We start from the raw sequence: 17,292 nt of genomic DNA on the forward strand, positions 1-17,292 counted from the left end.
AAATATATAAGGATTCACGTGATGCAAATATATAAGAAATCACGTGATGTAAATATATAAGAAATCACGTGATGTAAATATATAAGAAATCACGTGATGTAAATATATAAGAAACACGTGGTGTAAATACATAAGGAATCACGTGGTGTAAATACATAAGGAATCACGTGGTGTAAATACATAAGGAATCACGTGATGCAAATATATAAGAAATCACGTGATGCAAATACATAAGTAATCACGTGATGCAAATACATAAGTAATCACGTGACGCAAATACATAAGTAATCACGTGACGCAAATACATGAGGAATCACGTGATGCAAATACATAAGGAATCACGTGATGCAAATACATAAGGAATGACGTGATGCAAATATATAAGAAATCACGTGATGTAAATATTTAAGAAATCACGTGATGTAAATATATAAGAAACACGTGGTGTAAATACATAAGGAATCACGTGGTGTAAATACATAAGGATTCACGTGTTGTAAATATATAAGGATTCACGTGATGCAAATATATAAGAAATCACGTGATGTAAATATATAAGAAATCAAGTGATGTAAATATATAAGAAACACGTGGTGTAAATACATAAGGAATCACGTGACGCAAATACATAAGGAATCACGTGATGCAAAGTCTTTAGTCGTTTTGAAGGTTGTTTATTTTCAGTATCAACTGGGATATCTCTAATTCCAACACTCTGGAAAGATTATTATTTTAATTAAAGGCTAATTAACTTAATTAAATAACAATAAGGATCATTTGAAATTTTAGAGAAAAAGGTGCTCTAACTGTGGGACAACTTAGGTTGGGTGGGACGTCAAAAAATGGGGGAGGAATAGGCGGAATCAATTGTGATTGGTTAAGAAGGGCTACAGATGAACCAATTACAGGGGGAGGAATAGGCGGACTCTATTTTAATTGGTTAAGAAGGGCTACAGATGAACCAATTACAGGGGAGGAATAGGCGGACTCAATTCTAATTGGTTAAGAAAGGCTACAGATGAACCAATTACAGGGGGAGGAATAGGCGGACTCTATTTTAATTGGTTAAGAAGAGCTACAGATGAACCAATTACAGGGGAGGAATAGGCGGACTCTATTTTAATTGGTTAAGAGGGGCTACAGATGAACCAATTACAGGGGGGGAAATAGGCGGACTTAATTGTGATTGGTTAAGAAGGGCTACAGATGAACCAATTACAGGGGGGGGGAAATATGCGGACTTAATTGTGATTGGTTAAGAAGGGCTACAGATGAACCAATTACAGGGGGGGGGGAAAATAGGCGGACTTAATTGTGATTGGTTAAGAAGGGCTACAGATGAACCAATTACAGGGGGGGGGAAATAGGCGGACTTAATTGTGATTGGTTAAGAAGGGCTACAGATGAACCAATTACAGGGGGGGGGGGAAATAGGCGGACTCTATTTTAATTGGTTAAGAGGGGCTACAGATGAACCAATTACAGGGGGAGGAATAGGCGGACTCTATTCTAATTGGTTAAGAAGGGCTACAGATGAACCAATTACAGGGGGGGAAATAGGCGGACTTAATTGTGATTGGTTAAGAAGGGCTACAGATGAACCAATTACAGGGGGGGGGAAATAGGCGGACTTAATTGTGATTGGTTAAGAAGGGCTACAGATGAACCAATTACAGGGGGGGGGGGGGAAATAGGCGGACTTAATTGTGATTGGTTAAGAAGGGCTACAGATGAACCAATTACAGGGGGGGGGAAATAGGCGGACTTAATTGTGATTGGTTAAGAAGGGCTACAGATGAACCAATTACAGGGGGGGGGGAAATAGGCGGACTTAATTGTGATTGGTTAAGAAGGGCTACAGATGAACCAATTACAGGGGGGGGGGAAATAGGCGGACTTAATTGTGATTGGTTAAGAAGGGCTACAGATGAACCAATTACAGGGGGGAAATAGGCGGACTTAATTGTGATTGGTTAAGAAGGGCTACAGATGAACCAATTACAGGGGGGGGGAAATAGGCGGACTTAATTGTGATTGGTTAAGAAGGGCTACAGATGAACCAATTACAGGGGGGGGGGAAATAGGCGGACTTAATTGTGATTGGTTAAGAAGGGCTACAGATGAACCAATTACAGGGGGGGGGGGAAATATGCGGACTTAATTGTGATTGGTTAAGAAGGGCTACAGATGAACCAATTACAGGGGGGGGGGGAAAATAGGCGGACTTAATTGTGATTGGTTAAGAAGGGCTACAGATGAACCAATTACAGGGGGGGGGGAAATAGGCGGACTTAATTGTGATTGGTTAAGAAGGGCTACAGATGAACCAATTACAGGGGGGGGGGGAAATAGGCGGACTCTATTTTAATTGGTTAAGAGGGGCTACAGATGAACCAATTACAGGGGGAGGAATAGGCGGACTCTATTCTAATTGGTTAAGAAGGGCTACAGATGAACCAATTACAGGGGGGGAAATAGGCGGACTTAATTGTGATTGGTTAAGAAGGGCTACAGATGAACCAATTACAGGGGGGGGAAATAGGCGGACTTAATTGTGATTGGTTAAGAAGGGCTACAGATGAACCAATTACAGGGGGGGGGGAAATAGGCGGACTTAATTGTGATTGGTTAAGAAGGGCTACAGATGAACCAATTACAGGGGGGGGGAAATAGGCGGACTTAATTGTGATTGGTTAAGAAGGGCTACAGATGAACCAATTACAGGGGGGGGAAATAGGCGGACTTAATTGTGATTGGTTAAGAAGGGCTACAGATGAACCAATTACAGGGGGGGGGGAAATAGGCGGACTTAATTGTGATTGGTTAAGAAGGGCTACAGATGAACCAATTACAGGGGGGGGGGGAAATAGGCGGACTTAATTGTGATTGGTTAAGAAGGGCTACAGATGAACCAATTACAGGGGGGGGAAATAGGCGGACTTAATTGTGATTGGTTAAGAAGGGCTACAGATGAACCAATTACAGGGGGGGGGGGAAATAGGCGGACTTAATTGTGATTGGTTAAGAAGGGCTACAGATGAACCAATTACAGGGGGGGGGGGAAATAGGCGGACTTAATTGTGATTGGTTAAGAAGGGCTACAGATGAACCAATTACAGGGGGGGGGGGAAATAGGCGGACTTAATTGTGATTGGTTAAGAAGGGCTACAGATGAACCAATTACAGGGGGGGGGGGGAAATATGCGGACTTAATTGTGATTGGTTAAGAAGGGCTACAGATGAACCAATTACAGGGGGGGAAATAGGCGGACTTAATTGTGATTGGTTAAGAAGGGCTACAGATGAACCAATTACAGGGGGGGGGGAATAGGCGGACTTAATTGTGATTGGTTAAGAAGGGCTACAGATGAACCAATTACAGGGGGGGGGGAAATAGGCGGACTCTATTTTAATTGGTTAAGAGGGGCTACAGATGAACCAATTACAGGGGGAGGAATAGGCGGACTCTATTCTAATTGGTTAAGAAGGGCTACAGATGAACCAATTACAGGGGGGGAAATAGGCGGACTTAATTGTGATTGGTTAAGAAGGGCTACAGATGAACCAATTACAGGGGGGGGGGAATAGGCGGACTTAATTGTGATTGGTTAAGAAGGGCTACAGATGAACCAATTACAGGGGGGGGGAAATAGGCGGACTTAATTGTGATTGGTTAAGAAGGGCTACAGATGAACCAATTACAGGGGGGGGGGAAATAGGCGGACTTAATTGTTATTGGTTAAGAAGGGCTACAGATGAACCAATTACAGGGGGGGGGAAATAGGCGGACTTAATTGTGATTGGTTAAGAAGGGCTACAGATGAACCAATTACAGGGGGGGAAATAGGCGGACTTAATTGTGATTGGTTAAGAAGGGCTACAGATGAACCAATTACAGGGGGGGGGGAAATAGGCGGACTTAATTGTGATTGGTTAAGAAGGGCTACAGATGAACCAATTACAGGGGGGGGGGAAATAGGCGGACTTAATTGTGATTGGTTAAGAAGGGCTACAGATGAACCAATTACAGGGGGGGGGGGAAATAGGCGGACTTAATTGTGATTGGTTAAGAAGGGCTACAGATGAACCAATTACAGGGGGGGGGGAAATAGGCGGACTTAATTGTGATTGGTTAAGAAGGGCTACAGATGAACCAATTACAGGGGGGGGGAAATAGGCGGACTTAATTGTGATTGGTTAAGAAGGGCTACAGATGAACCAATTACAGGGGGGGGGAAATAGGCGGACTTAATTGTTATTGGTTAAGAAGGGCTACAGATGAACCAATTACAGGGGGGGGGGAAATAGGCGGACTTAATTGTGATTGGTTAAGAAGGGCTACAGATGAACCAATTACAGGGGGGGAAATAGGCGGACTTAATTGTGATTGGTTAAGAAGGGCTACAGATGAACCAATTACAGGGGGGGGGGGGAAATATGCGGACTTAATTGTGATTGGTTAAGAAGGGCTACAGATGAACCAATTACAGGGGGGGGGAAATAGGCGGACTTAATTGTGATTGGTTAAGAAGGGCTACAGATGAACCAATTACAGGGGGGGGGGGAAATAGGCGGACTTAATTGTGATTGGTTAAGAAGGGCTACAGATGAACCAATTACAGGGGGGGGGGGAAATAGGCGGACTTAATTGTGATTGGTTAAGAAGGGCTACAGATGAACCAATTACAGGGGGGGAAATAGGCGGACTTAATTGTGATTGGTTAAGAAGAGCTACAGATGAACCAATTACAGGGGAGGAATAGGCGGACTCTATTTTAATTGGTTAAGAGGGGCTACAGGTGAACCAATTACAGGGGGAGGAATAGGCGGACTCTATTCTAATTGGTTAAGAAGGGCTACAGATGAACCAATTACAGGGGGGGGGGAAATAGGCGGACTTAATTGTGATTGGTTAAGAAGGGCTACAGATGAACCAATTACAGGGGGGGGGGGAAATAGGCGGACTTAATTGTGATTGGTTAAGAAGGGCTACAGATGAACCAATTACAGGGGGGGGAAATAGGCGGACTTAATTGTTATTGGTTAAGAAGGGCTACAGATGAACCAATTACAGGGGGGGGGGGAAATAGGCGGACTTAATTGTGATTGGTTAAGAAGGGCTACAGATGAACCAATTACAGGGGGGGGGAAATAGGCGGACTTAATTGTGATTGGTTAAGAAGGGCTACAGATGAACCAATTACAGGGGGGGGGAATAGGCGGACTTAATTGTGATTGGTTAAGAAGGGCTACAGATGAACCAATTACAGGGGGGGGGGAAATAGGCGGACTTAATTGTGATTGGTTAAGAAGGGCTACAGATGAACCAATTACAGGGGGGGGAAATAGGCGGACTTAATTGTGATTGGTTAAGAAGGGCTACAGATGAACCAATTACAGGGGGGGGGGAAATAGGCGGACTTAATTGTGATTGGTTAAGAAGGGCTACAGATGAACCAATTACAGGGGGGGGGGAAATAGGCGGACTTAATTGTGATTGGTTAAGAAGGGCTACAGATGAACCAATTACAGGGGGGGGGGGGAAATAGGCGGACTTAATTGTGATTGGTTAAGAAGGGCTACAGATGAACCAATTACAGGGGGGGGGAAATAGGCGGACTTAATTGTGATTGGTTAAGAAGGGCTACAGATGAACCAATTACAGGGGGGGGGGAAATAGGCGGACTTAATTGTGATTGGTTAAGAAGGGCTACAGATGAACCAATTACAGGGGGGGGGGAAATAGGCGGACTTAATTGTGATTGGTTAAGAAGGGCTACAGATGAACCAATTACAGGGGGGGGGGAAATAGGCGGACTTAATTGTGATTGGTTAAGAAGGGCTACAGATGAACCAATTACAGGGGGGGGGGGAAATAGGCGGACTTAATTGTGATTGGTTAAGAAGGGCTACAGATGAACCAATTACAGGGGGGGGGGAAATAGGCGGACTTAATTGTGATTGGTTAAGAAGGGCTACAGATGAACCAATTACAGGGGGGGGGGAAATAGGCGGACTTAATTGTGATTGGTTAAGAAGGGCTACAGATGAACCAATTACAGGGGGGGGGGAAATAGGCGGACTTAATTGTGATTGGTTAAGAAGGGCTACAGATGAACCAATTACAGGGGGGGGGGAAATAGGCGGACTTAATTGTGATTGGTTAAGAAGGGCTACAGATGAACCAATTACAGGGGGGGGGAAATAGGCGGACTTAATTGTGATTGGTTAAGAAGGGCTACAGATGAACCAATTACAGGGGGGGAAATAGGCGGACTTAATTGTGATTGGTTAAGAAGGGCTACAGATGAACCAATTACAGGGGGGGGGGAAATAGGCGGACTTAATTGTGATTGGTTAAGAAGGGCTACAGATGAACCAATTACAGGGGGGGGAAATAGGCGGACTTAATTGTGATTGGTTAAGAAGGGCTACAGATGAACCAATTACAGGGGGGGGGAAATAGGCGGACTTAATTGTGATTGGTTAAGAAGGGCTACAGATGAACCAATTACAGGGGGGGGGAAATAGGCGGACTTAATTGTGATTGGTTAAGAAGGGCTACAGATGAACCAATTACAGGGGGGGAAATAGGCGGACTTAATTGTGATTGGTTAAGAAGGGCTACAGATGAACCAATTACAGGGGGGGGGAAATAGGCGGACTTAATTGTGATTGGTTAAGAAGGGCTACAGATGAACCAATTACAGGGGGGGGGGAAATAGGCGGACTTAATTGTGATTGGTTAAGAAGGGCTACAGATGAACCAATTACAGGCGGACTCTATTTTAATTGGTTAAGAAGGGTACAGATGAACCAATTACAATTCAGTCCGACTGTTCCTCCCCCTTTTTTTGGCGTCCCACCCAAGCTAAGCTGTTCCACAGTTAGTGTGCCTATTTCTATCAGATTAATCATCATCAAACTCACTAAAATTTGAAAAGGAGCCACTGTCTCTTGATTAAAAGGACTTTTTTGGAGTAAAGCTTTCCTAGTTTCATTATCCCAATATAAAATTAATTTGAGATTACAATTATGGGCGAAATTATCACCTAAAGATGGTACAAGAACTATTTGTTTTTCACCAAATTTTGTAGTCATTTGATTGGTCCAAACTACCTTGATTCATTAGAGAAAAAATAGCTTAATTAATACGGGTTACTGTTAAATATATAATTATCTAAAACTTACAGCTAGATTTTTATGAGTTGCAAGTTTAATTAAAGACTTGGCTACATTATTAAGTATTTTTGTACGTTTATAGAATGTATCATCATAGCCATAACGGAAATGAAAAGCTATACTATCTATTATTATTAATTTAATCTATAATAATTAAGAAATTAGTTTAAACACTTTAAATGTTGTATAAACATACTTTATCATTTTTATCTATAATCTGTGGTAGTTGATTAACGATTGCTAAAAGTTCAACATAACTCTTACAGTTTATATATTGAATACCATTTAAAATTTTATCAACTGTAAAATCTATAAAGAAAGGCCTAATTATTGTTTAATTAAAGCTTAATTTAATTAAAAAAATACCTTTAAGGTCTAAAGTTTGATTAGAGTAATATAAATTACAATGTTCTACAGTGGCTGACGCGATTTCTATAAGTCTTTGAGTGAAAAACGTTCTCTCTGTATCAATAAATATGGCTTCACCATCAATACCACCCATTGTTATTGGAATTTGAACATCAATACATAATTGTAAACTAAATAAACATTGTAAAGAGGGTTACTAATAGTTTTGGGAATTAAATTAATTAAGATAGTACCATAATTGGGTCTTTCCTGTACCAGGGCACCCACAAATCTCAGTTATTTTACAAAGAGGTACACCACCGCCTAAAATCTGGTCTATTTTCTGACTGAACGTTATAATACTTTCACTACTTTGTTCTTTCTGAAGGCTTATGTTACCGGTTGTGCATTTATTAAGGGGTGAAGGGGCGTTAATAATTGTATTTAAAACAGTATTTACATCATCCAAACTTAATCCAGTTTCTAATTTTAGGGAAAATGTGATGGGTAAATGATTGATAAATCATGTTGCAGTCATAAGCTAAGCCTTGGCATATTTACCTTTTTGTAATTTCTCAGGCGTTACGTGTTTAAAATCTTTATCGAAACAAAATCCGGAATCGTGTAACTTGGATTTTATCGCGTATGGTAATTGGTAAGAATGTATACTTCGCATTAAATTGATTTTATTGTACTTAATTACTAATTTAAACAGGGAGTACGAGATGCAAACTCAAACTCTGGCGCGAAACTTTTATCGTCTGCTTGATCAAAGGTAAACAAGTTAAGCCTAACTTCTTTAGCTTATTTACAGCCCACTTTCTCTTCCCTTGAGTTTTGCAGGGCCGGAAATAAGGAAAATTTCTTATAGGACATGTGTCCACTGACCCCCTCTTTGATTGGAAAATTTATAGGACATTGTCCACTGGAGTGTGCAGAAATAGTGTCGCATCTTCATAGTCAAGCTATCAAAACTTGAGAAATATTTACTGGTCAACCGTCCAGTGACCCCCTTAGTTTTTAGAAAAATTATAGGACATTTTAAAATTTTATTGGACAATGTCCAGTGTCCTGTGCTTATTTCCGGCCCTGGAGTTTTGTCGTATACAAACTGGCGGCAAATTTAAATATGTGTAAAACCGTTGTTAAATATATAAGTTTACAATAAAGAACTAATTCAAATAATTATACGAATGTTTTCTGATGTTAAGTAGTAATTTGAGTTATATATTTATAAAAAAGGTCGAAAAACGCGGGAAAAATAAAATCGATTTTGGTTACCACGGTTACGACCCATAAACAAAAGACTATAAACTTCGTTAAGCCTAATAATGTAAACACTACTACTTTCAAATAAAGTATTTTACGATAAAAAAAAATAAAATACAATATTAAATTAAACAGCAGAGATACTTGGGTATGTAAGAAAAACTGTTTAAATATGCTATTTATGAATAAATTAAAAGCAACCGCTATTGTGAGAGAACAATGCACTTTGTTATGAGAGAGACAAAACATTTCTCTGGACTAGAAAGTGCTGCCCCAAGTGGTTATAATTTGAACTAAAGAAAATAAAGAAAATTAATTCATGAAGTTTTTAATAGAACTAGGCCCCTAGTAATTTTAAACAATATTTGATTTGAATTTGAATGAACCACAAACTTAATTAAAAAACGTTATATTTTAATTTAAAAATGTTGTGGTTTCGTGAGCATAGTTCATTAATCCATTTTAATCAATCACATTAACAAAGGAGCCACCACAATTCTGGGCGTTCTTTTCTAACCTCTAAAATGTTGCCACACACATACACACTCTGTAATATACATTATTACTGTCTAAACAGCAATTTCTCTACCAAGTCCTGTCCTTGATTGCTTTGATCACGCAAAGGCTTAGCGAGAGAATAAAACGAACGCCAAATACTTTTCCATATAATATCATTCAACCTTTGTCACTTGTGTAAACATGATTTGTTAACCAAGAGGAGATAAAAATGCTAATTTGATTGTAATTGGGCTTTGATAAAAAAATTAATTGCAAATTAAGAGGGGGGCCAAGGCTTAACGGTTATTGCTATTTTTATATTATATTATGGATGGTTTATTTACACAAGTATTTACGTTAATATCTCACGATATCTTTGAAAGGCTGATTAATTTAAGATTAATTTAATTTAATTTAACATTAAGTTAATTAATTTACAATTAAAATTAGAGAAATTTATGGCGGTACAACTTGAAATGGCGCTTTTGAATAAACAAAGGATTATTCATATTTTGAAAGCGACCAATCAGAAGCTAGATACCTTCGCGTATTTAACAACTGATAGGTCTGAGGCGACCAATGATATGTCTGATTTTACAAAGTAAGATTAGTCTTTTAGAGGCTTGGCAAGCTTAGTTTATTAATGGAAACCAAGCGGCTTAAAGGGTATATATTAAATAGGGAATATATGGAGATATCAAAAGACTCGGTTAATAATATTAACCCCAAGCAAAATTTAATTAAAATGAAGAAATACTTGATTAAGTGTTTAAAAAAAAAAGTTACCTTTTCTTTTAATTACCAATATCATGCTGGTAACTAAGTGTTAATTAACAAAATATTAATTTAATCTATTTCTTTTATAGATTTTTGCGAATGTTTTAAAGAAATGGAATATTTGACCCAAAAGCGTTTAGACGATGCCCTTAATGACGTCATAAGAGGTCAAGTATCCCACACTGAATTAGAATTAGACGCCATTCTTCAAGACCAATCAAACATAATTAAGGAACTCGAATCGCAATTAAATCAAATCGAAAATGAACGAAATCTTAAGGTGTTGTTAATGAATGAATAATAATTAAAATTAAATTTAAATAATTTAATTATCCTTATTACTAATTAACAGAGTGAAGATAATTTTAAACTAATTAAATTTTACGAAAACCAAATTTCCGAAATTAAATTAGAGGCCCGAAACCGTTACGAAAAAATAAAGTAAATATTAATATAATTATTTTAAAAATTAATTATAATTAAACTAAATTAATTAGGGAGGAATGCAACGAAACAATATCAGTAATGAACTTGAAATTCCATAAGGTTATACCGCGAAATTTTGCACTTTTTTTTCTTAATGTTGTTTGAAGGTCTTCTACGTGGAAATTATTGTTGCTGGATCTAGTTGAATGGTTATGCATTTCCGTTTGTTTAGTAAAGAAGTCGTTCATATAGGCCGGAGTTTTCCCCTTATTGATCTGATAAGCCCTACTGGCAAATTTCCCCCGGAGCTGACAAGCCCTACTGGCAAATTTCCCCCGGAGCTGACAAGCCCTACTGGCAAATTTCCCCCGGAGCTGACAAGCCCTACTGGCAAATTTCCCCCGGAGCTGACAAGCCCTACTGGCAAATTTCCCCCGGAGCTGACAAGCCCTACTGGCAAATTTCCCCCGGAGCTGACAAGCCCTACTGGCAAATTTCCCCCGGAGCTGACAAGCCCTACTGGCAAATTTCCCCCGGAGCTGACAAGCCCTACTGGCAAATTTCCCCCGGAGCTGACAAGCCCTACTGGCAAATTTCCCCCGGAGCTGACAAGCCCTACTGGCAAATTTCCCCCGGAGCTGACAAGCCCTACTGGCAAATTTCCCCCGGAGCTGACAAGCCCTACTGGCAAATTTCCCCCGGAGCTGACAAGCCCTACTGGCAAATTTCCCCCGGAGCTGACAAGCCCTACTGGCAAATTTCCCCCGGAGCTGACAAGCCCTACTTTCAAATTTCCCCCGGAGCTGATAAGCCCTACTTTCAAATTTCCCCCGGAGCTGATAAGCCCTACTGGCAAATTTCCCCCGGAGCTGATAAGCCCTACTGGCAAATTTCCCCCGGAGCTGATAAGCCCTACTGGCAAATTTCCCCCGGAGCTGACAAGCCCTACTGGCAAATTTCCCCCGGAGCTGACAAGCCCTACTGGCAAATTTCCCCCGGAGCTGATAAGCCCTACTGGCAAATTTCCCCCGGAGCTGATAAGCCCTACTTTCAAATTTCCCCCGGAGCTGATAAGCCCTACTTTCAAATTTCCCCCGGAGCTGATAAGCCCTACTTTCAAATTTCCCCCGGAGCTGATAAGCCCTACTTTCAAATTTCCCCCGGAGCTGATAAGCCCTACTTTCAAATTTCCCCCGGAGCTGATAAGCCCTACTTTCAAATTTCCCCCGGAGCTGATAAGCCCTACTTTCAAATTTCCCCCGGAGCTGATAAGCCCTACTTTCAAATTTCCCCCGGAGCTGATAAGCCCTACTTTCAAATTTCCCCCGGAGCTGATAAGCCCTACTTTCAAATTTCCCCCGGAGCTGATAAGCCCTACTTTCAAATTTCCCCCGGAGCTGATAAGCCCTACTGGCAAATTTCCCCCGGAGCTGATAAGCCCTACTGGCAAATTTCCCCCGGAGCTGATAAGCCCTACTGGCAAATTTCCCCCGGAGCTGATAAGCCCTACTTTCAAATTTCCCCCGGAGCTGATAAGCCCTACTTTCAAATTTCCCCCGGAGCTTATAAGCCCTACTTTCAAATTTCCCCCGGAGCTGATAAGCCCTACTTTCAAATTTCCCCCGGAGCTGATAAGCCCTACTTTCAAATTTCCCCCGGAGCTGATAAGCCCTACTTTCAAATTTCCCCCGGAGCTGATAAGCCCTACTTTCAAATTTCCCCCGGAGCTGATAAGCCCTACTGGCAAATTTCCCCCGGAGCTGATAAGCCCTACTGGCAAATTTCCCCCGGAGCTGATAAGCCCTACTTTCAAATTTCCCCCGGAGCTGATAAGCCCTACTGGCAAATTTCCCCCGGAGCTGATAAGCCCTACTGGCAAATTTCCCCCGGAGCTGATAAGCCCTACTTTCAAATTTCCCCCGGAGCTGATAAGCCCTACTTTCAAATTTCCCCCGGAGCTGATAAGCCCTACTGGCAAATTTCCCCCGGAGCTGATAAGCCCTACTTTCAAATTTCCCCCGGAGCTGATAAGCCCTACTGGCAAATTTCCCCCGGAGCTGATAAGCCCTACTGGCAAATTTCCCCCGGAGCTGATAAGCCCTACTTTCAAATTTCCCCCGGAGCTGATAAGCCCTACTTTCAAATTTCCCCCGGAGCTGATAAGCCCTACTGGCAAATTTCCCCCGGAGCTGATAAGCCCTACTGGCAAATTTCCCCCGGAGCTGATAAGCCCTACTTTCAAATTTCCCCCGGAGCTGATAAGCCCTACTGGCAAATTTCCCCCGGAGCTGATAAGCCCTACTGGCAAATTTCCCCCGGAGCTGATAAGCCCTACTGGCAAATTTCCCCCGGAGCTGATAAGCCCTACTGGCAAATTTCCCCCGGAGCTGATAAGCCCTACTGGCAAATTTCCCCCGGAGCTGATAAGCCCTACTTTCAAATTTCCCCCGGAGCTGATAAGCCCTACTTTCAAATTTCCCCCGGAGCTGATAAGCCCTACTTTCAAATTTCCCCCGGAGCTGATAAGCCCTACTTTCAAATTTCCCCCGGAGCTGATAAGCCCTACTGGCAAATTTCCCCCGGAGCTGATAAGCCCTACTTTCAAATTTCCCCCGGAGCTGATAAGCCCTACTTTCAAATTTCCCCCGGAGCTGATAAGCCCTACTGGCAAATTTCCCCCGGAGCTGATAAGCCCTACTTTCAAATTTCCCCCGGAGCTGATAAGCCCTACTTTCAAATTTCCCCCGGAGCTGATAAGCCCTACTGGCAAATTTCCCCCGGAGCTGATAAGCCCTACTGGCAAATTTCCCCCGGAGCTGATAAGCCCTACTTTCAAATTTCCCCCGGAGCTGATAAGCCCTACTGGCAAATTTCCCCCGGAGCTGATAAGCCCTACTGGCAAATTTCCCCCGGAGCTGATAAGCCCTACTGGCAAATTTCCCCCGGAGCTGATAAGCCCTACTGGCAAATTTCCCCCGGAGCTGATAAGCCCTACTGGCAAATTTCCCCCGGAGCTGATAAGCCCTACTGGCAAATTTCCCCCGGAGCTGATAAGCCCTACTGGCAAATTTCCCCCGGAGCTGATAAGCCCTACTGGCAAATTTCCCCCGGAGCTGATAAGCCCTACTGGCAAATTTCCCCCGGAGCTGATAAGCCCTACTTTCAAATTTCCCCCGGAGCTGATAAGCCCTACTTTCAAATTTCCCCCGGAGCTGACAAGCCCTACTTTCAAATTTCCCCCGGAGCTGATAAGCCCTACTTTCAAATATACTACTACACCAAGTTTGTTTTCAAAGCGACACAGATAATCCATTTAACCATCGTGTGCTAAACTGACCTATTGCACATGCGCTGTTAACAAATACGGGATGTTAACAAATACGGCCGTAACAGGGTGAGAAATAAGGAAAATTTTTAAACTGGTCATTTGACCAGTAGAGCCCAAGGGTTTTAATTAAAAAACTGGTCAATGACCACTTAATATTTCTACATACTGTCAGAGCTGCACTGAAATGGTTCTAGGTTTTATATACTGTTTATTTGTTTTATATGAATTGATTTCTATATCTCACTCAAAAGTTATCTATATCTATATAAATCAAAGTCCTGACTGACTGACTGACTGACTGACTGACAGACTGACAGATAATCAACGCCCAGCCCAAACCGCTTGCCCTAGAAGGCTGAAAATTTGCAGGAACGTTACTCATAAGTAGTAGGCGCGTACTAAGAAAGATTTTTGCAATCCGCCGCCATCTTAAAAAATGGCACCCAGAAATGTAAAAACTCTTCTCTATGCAACAAAGTCCGCGCGTTTCACCGATTTCACAGATATTTAGTACACGGGTTTCCTTTCACCTATAGACAGACTGATTGCTCTTTTGGGTTCGATTTGTTGCCATCTTTTTAAATGGCGGCTAAAAACTAAAAAAACCCTTCTTTATGGAATAATGTCCGCGTGAAAAGTAATAAAAAATGTCTCGACGGGCTGACGGGCAACGCCGAGTGCCTTCGCTCCTAGGATGCTACAAAAATATTAGTCATCAGTAAAATCTACCCATTCTTTGTATCATTTTGATGGTAGTTCTTATTACACGCGAGCGACGCCGCGGGTAACAGCTAGTAGTTTATATATGTTAAAGAAAATAATTAAACTTGGAACCTTTAATGGAAACATGTTCCATTTTAATACGAGTAGAATTTTCTAGGTTTGAAGTGCTTAAATTTGTTGCATAAAAACAACGCACATCGCAGCTAGTCTACTAGGCACTGGTGCTAACTAAAAGGCTTGTAATTTTGAAGTGAGTGAGTGAGTGAGTGAGGTAGGTCATAGATTCGAGGAGGTAAAGCCAGGGAGGCCTGGTGGGGCGCTGCTGTCAAAGGGGGCTTAGTAATGCAGACTAAATAGGAGTGCCTAGATGGAAATAAGTCCTAGCTGCAAAATTAATTAACCACCACCGAGTGTACTTAGGACTTCAATTGACTCGCTCCCCCTCGTTCTCCTTGAGTCGAACTAGTTATCTCTCTCGAGCTGTAATTAAGTCTCTCAGTAGCATTAATGCATTTCATACTTATGAAGCGAACATATCACTTATAAACTTATGCTCACGTGATTCCGAAAATAAAGAAATAATAAAAACAATTTTAGCTAATGATATGAATGTTATTTATTTCTTCAAGGTTTATTTTCAAATTAATTTCCCTGTTTTTTCCCTGAATTTCCCAGGGGGTTTCTAAAGGTCTGGCAACACTTTTTAATAATTTTGAAGGTCCCCCTGAAGTGCGCAAACTGTTACGCAAAGGTTTTCTTACCGAAGCATATCGTAAAAGTGCCAAGAAATTAAAAAAGACCAAGAAAAAGATCTTAGAAGAACCCCAGAAATAAACACTGCGCGATGATTCACTGTAATCCACCTAACCGTAACCAAAGAATATTTTTTAAACTTTAACTTTAAACAGAGTGGCTTAGCTATACGATGCCACGATATCGTGATAATACAATAATAATAATAATAACCAAGAAGTGATATCTAGTTTATTAGGGAGAAGGTATAAGATTCCCAAGTATTCGCGCGGGCCAAAATACAAGGGGGGACGTAAAAGGAGGCAACGGGCTATTTCGCCTCCTCTCCTCAGTCGGAAAATATGACTGTAATTTTTTTCTCATTCGCGTCGCGCTGACGTGCACGAGTTTTCAAGAACCAATAAGATGCTGGCTGGTTGTAATTTAGAGGCTGGGATTAACTCCGGACCTACGTAATTTGGACTGGAGATAAAGCTGCTAGAAATGTGGCGCGAATTTATACCTTCTCCCTAATAAACTATAGATATCACTTCTTGGTCATACTTACTGTTCATTCATGTTACTTATGATAAAAGGAATGAACAGTTGTTAGTTCCAAAAGAAAAAAGGAACCCAGTGAAACTATACATTATGGGAAGCGTTAAGGAATTTCTCAATGACAATTATTAAAAGTTGGATGGTAGAAAAAGTAGCTGAGGTATCTTCAGGCTAAATTTAAACCATCATACAGTCAGCCAGCCTTCATAATGCTTAATTATCGCTCGTGTTACCCTTGCTATATACCAAACCAACCCAACAGCGACCCCTGGTTTCATAAAAGACGCCAAAAAATATATAAGAAGAAAAACTTTGAAAAACCACGTCATATCTAACCTTACCTAAGAGAGGCTAGAGAGCCCGGGCAAAAAAATACCTAAAACTTACATATGACGACTTAAGCCTGGAATTCATACAGCTACTAGTAATCATCGCGTAGCCAGGCATTTTCAATCAAGGTATCTAGGCGTATTTATGGGAGGAGCCTAGACTAATCATTTAACACTGGCACAATTATTCTTATTATAGCTGTATGAATTCTTCGTTGCAGTTATACTACAAACTTTACTGGAGAGTTCACTAAAAATCTCGAGGTATTATTAAAGACACTTCCCTTGTTAAGAGTGTTTTAAAGATCTTAATCAGGAGCTGTTAGTTTTTTTAAGTTGCTATTTCGGATGTATCTTAAGTGTTACGAACCCTAAATTCCGCCGGAGGAAGGGGATTGTCTATGAGAGGAGCTGATAGAGAACAAGCCAGAATCATTCGTCGCCAACTAAATAAGATCAAGGATAGCAGAGAAGCGATGGCAACCCTTACTAATTCGCGACATTACGTTTAAACCCCCCCCCCTTTGCCCCCTCCCCAATAAAAAAACAGTCGCGTTGTCTGCATGTTAACACTCTCAATTCCTTTAACTTTACTTGAGACTTATAATCAAACAGAATTGTCTTAGTACATGAATAGCTGTTACTACCAAATGTTATGGACAGTACTTTGAATTGGGGTTCCCAGAACAGTATAAGAGCCCCTATCCTTGACACATGTACCAGCATAGAGGAGTGGCTCGATTCGACACAGTTTTGTTTAAGTAATTAGAACTTAGGGTACTTACAATGTCTCTCCACATTCATGAGTAACATGCCTTCGTTGGAACATCTGGAATCTCGCACCCAAGCAAAGAGCTTTCTCTGTCGTCCTAATTGGGAACTGGTCCATTCTTTTGGCGCTAAAGAAAGTGGTCCACCCATGACCGGTGAAGGCAAATCTTGACTGGCAAAAGTGGCGTTCTCACCAAAGTCGATGACGATACAAGTTTTGATGTCTCGAATCTCCAATCGACTCAAAGCTTGCGCGTTATCTTTCTGAAATTAATATTAAAAACAAATTGAACTTTAACCCCGAATTAATTCCATTTAAATATAAAATACAGGATTTTATAGGACCGTTCC

General features: G+C 41.3%; 1 protein-coding gene across 1 annotated transcript; it reads right to left on the minus strand.

The window, feature by feature from the left end:
* Positions 1-547: 547 nt before the first annotated feature.
* LOC149615476 (DNA repair protein RAD51 homolog 3-like) lies at positions 548-8,331 on the minus strand. The gene is made up of 7 exons (XM_089857307.1): positions 8,092-8,331; positions 7,785-8,013; positions 7,549-7,721; positions 7,379-7,491; positions 7,192-7,326; positions 6,931-7,119; positions 548-715 (listed from the first exon to the last, which is right to left on the minus strand). Exons 1-7 carry the CDS (start codon positions 8,204-8,206, stop codon positions 563-565), a joined length of 1,107 nt encoding a protein of 368 aa, XP_089713433.1. The 5' UTR covers positions 8,207-8,331; the 3' UTR covers positions 548-562.
* Positions 8,332-17,292: the final 8,961 nt, after the last annotated feature.

The sequence above is a fragment of the Phalangium opilio genome, unplaced genomic scaffold (genome assembly GCF_054372755.1).
Source record: "Phalangium opilio isolate 3A_F unplaced genomic scaffold, DU_Popi_V2 ptg000217l_1, whole genome shotgun sequence".
Taxonomy (NCBI): Eukaryota; Metazoa; Arthropoda; class Arachnida; order Opiliones; family Phalangiidae; genus Phalangium; species Phalangium opilio.

Bases quoted from the DNA above. Each gene is read 5' to 3' on its own strand.
- LOC149615476 (XM_089857307.1), bottom strand. From the start codon at position 8,206: ATGCGAAGTATACATTCTTACCAATTACCATACGCGATAAAATCCAAG. The intron at 7,722-7,784 runs GTACTATCTTAA...ATGTTTATTTAG, and splicing joins ACAGGAAAGACCCAATTATG to TTTACAATTATGTATTGATG. The intron at 7,492-7,548 runs GTATTTTTTTAA...CTTTCTTTATAG, and splicing joins TCAAACTTTAGACCTTAAAG to ATTTTACAGTTGATAAAATT.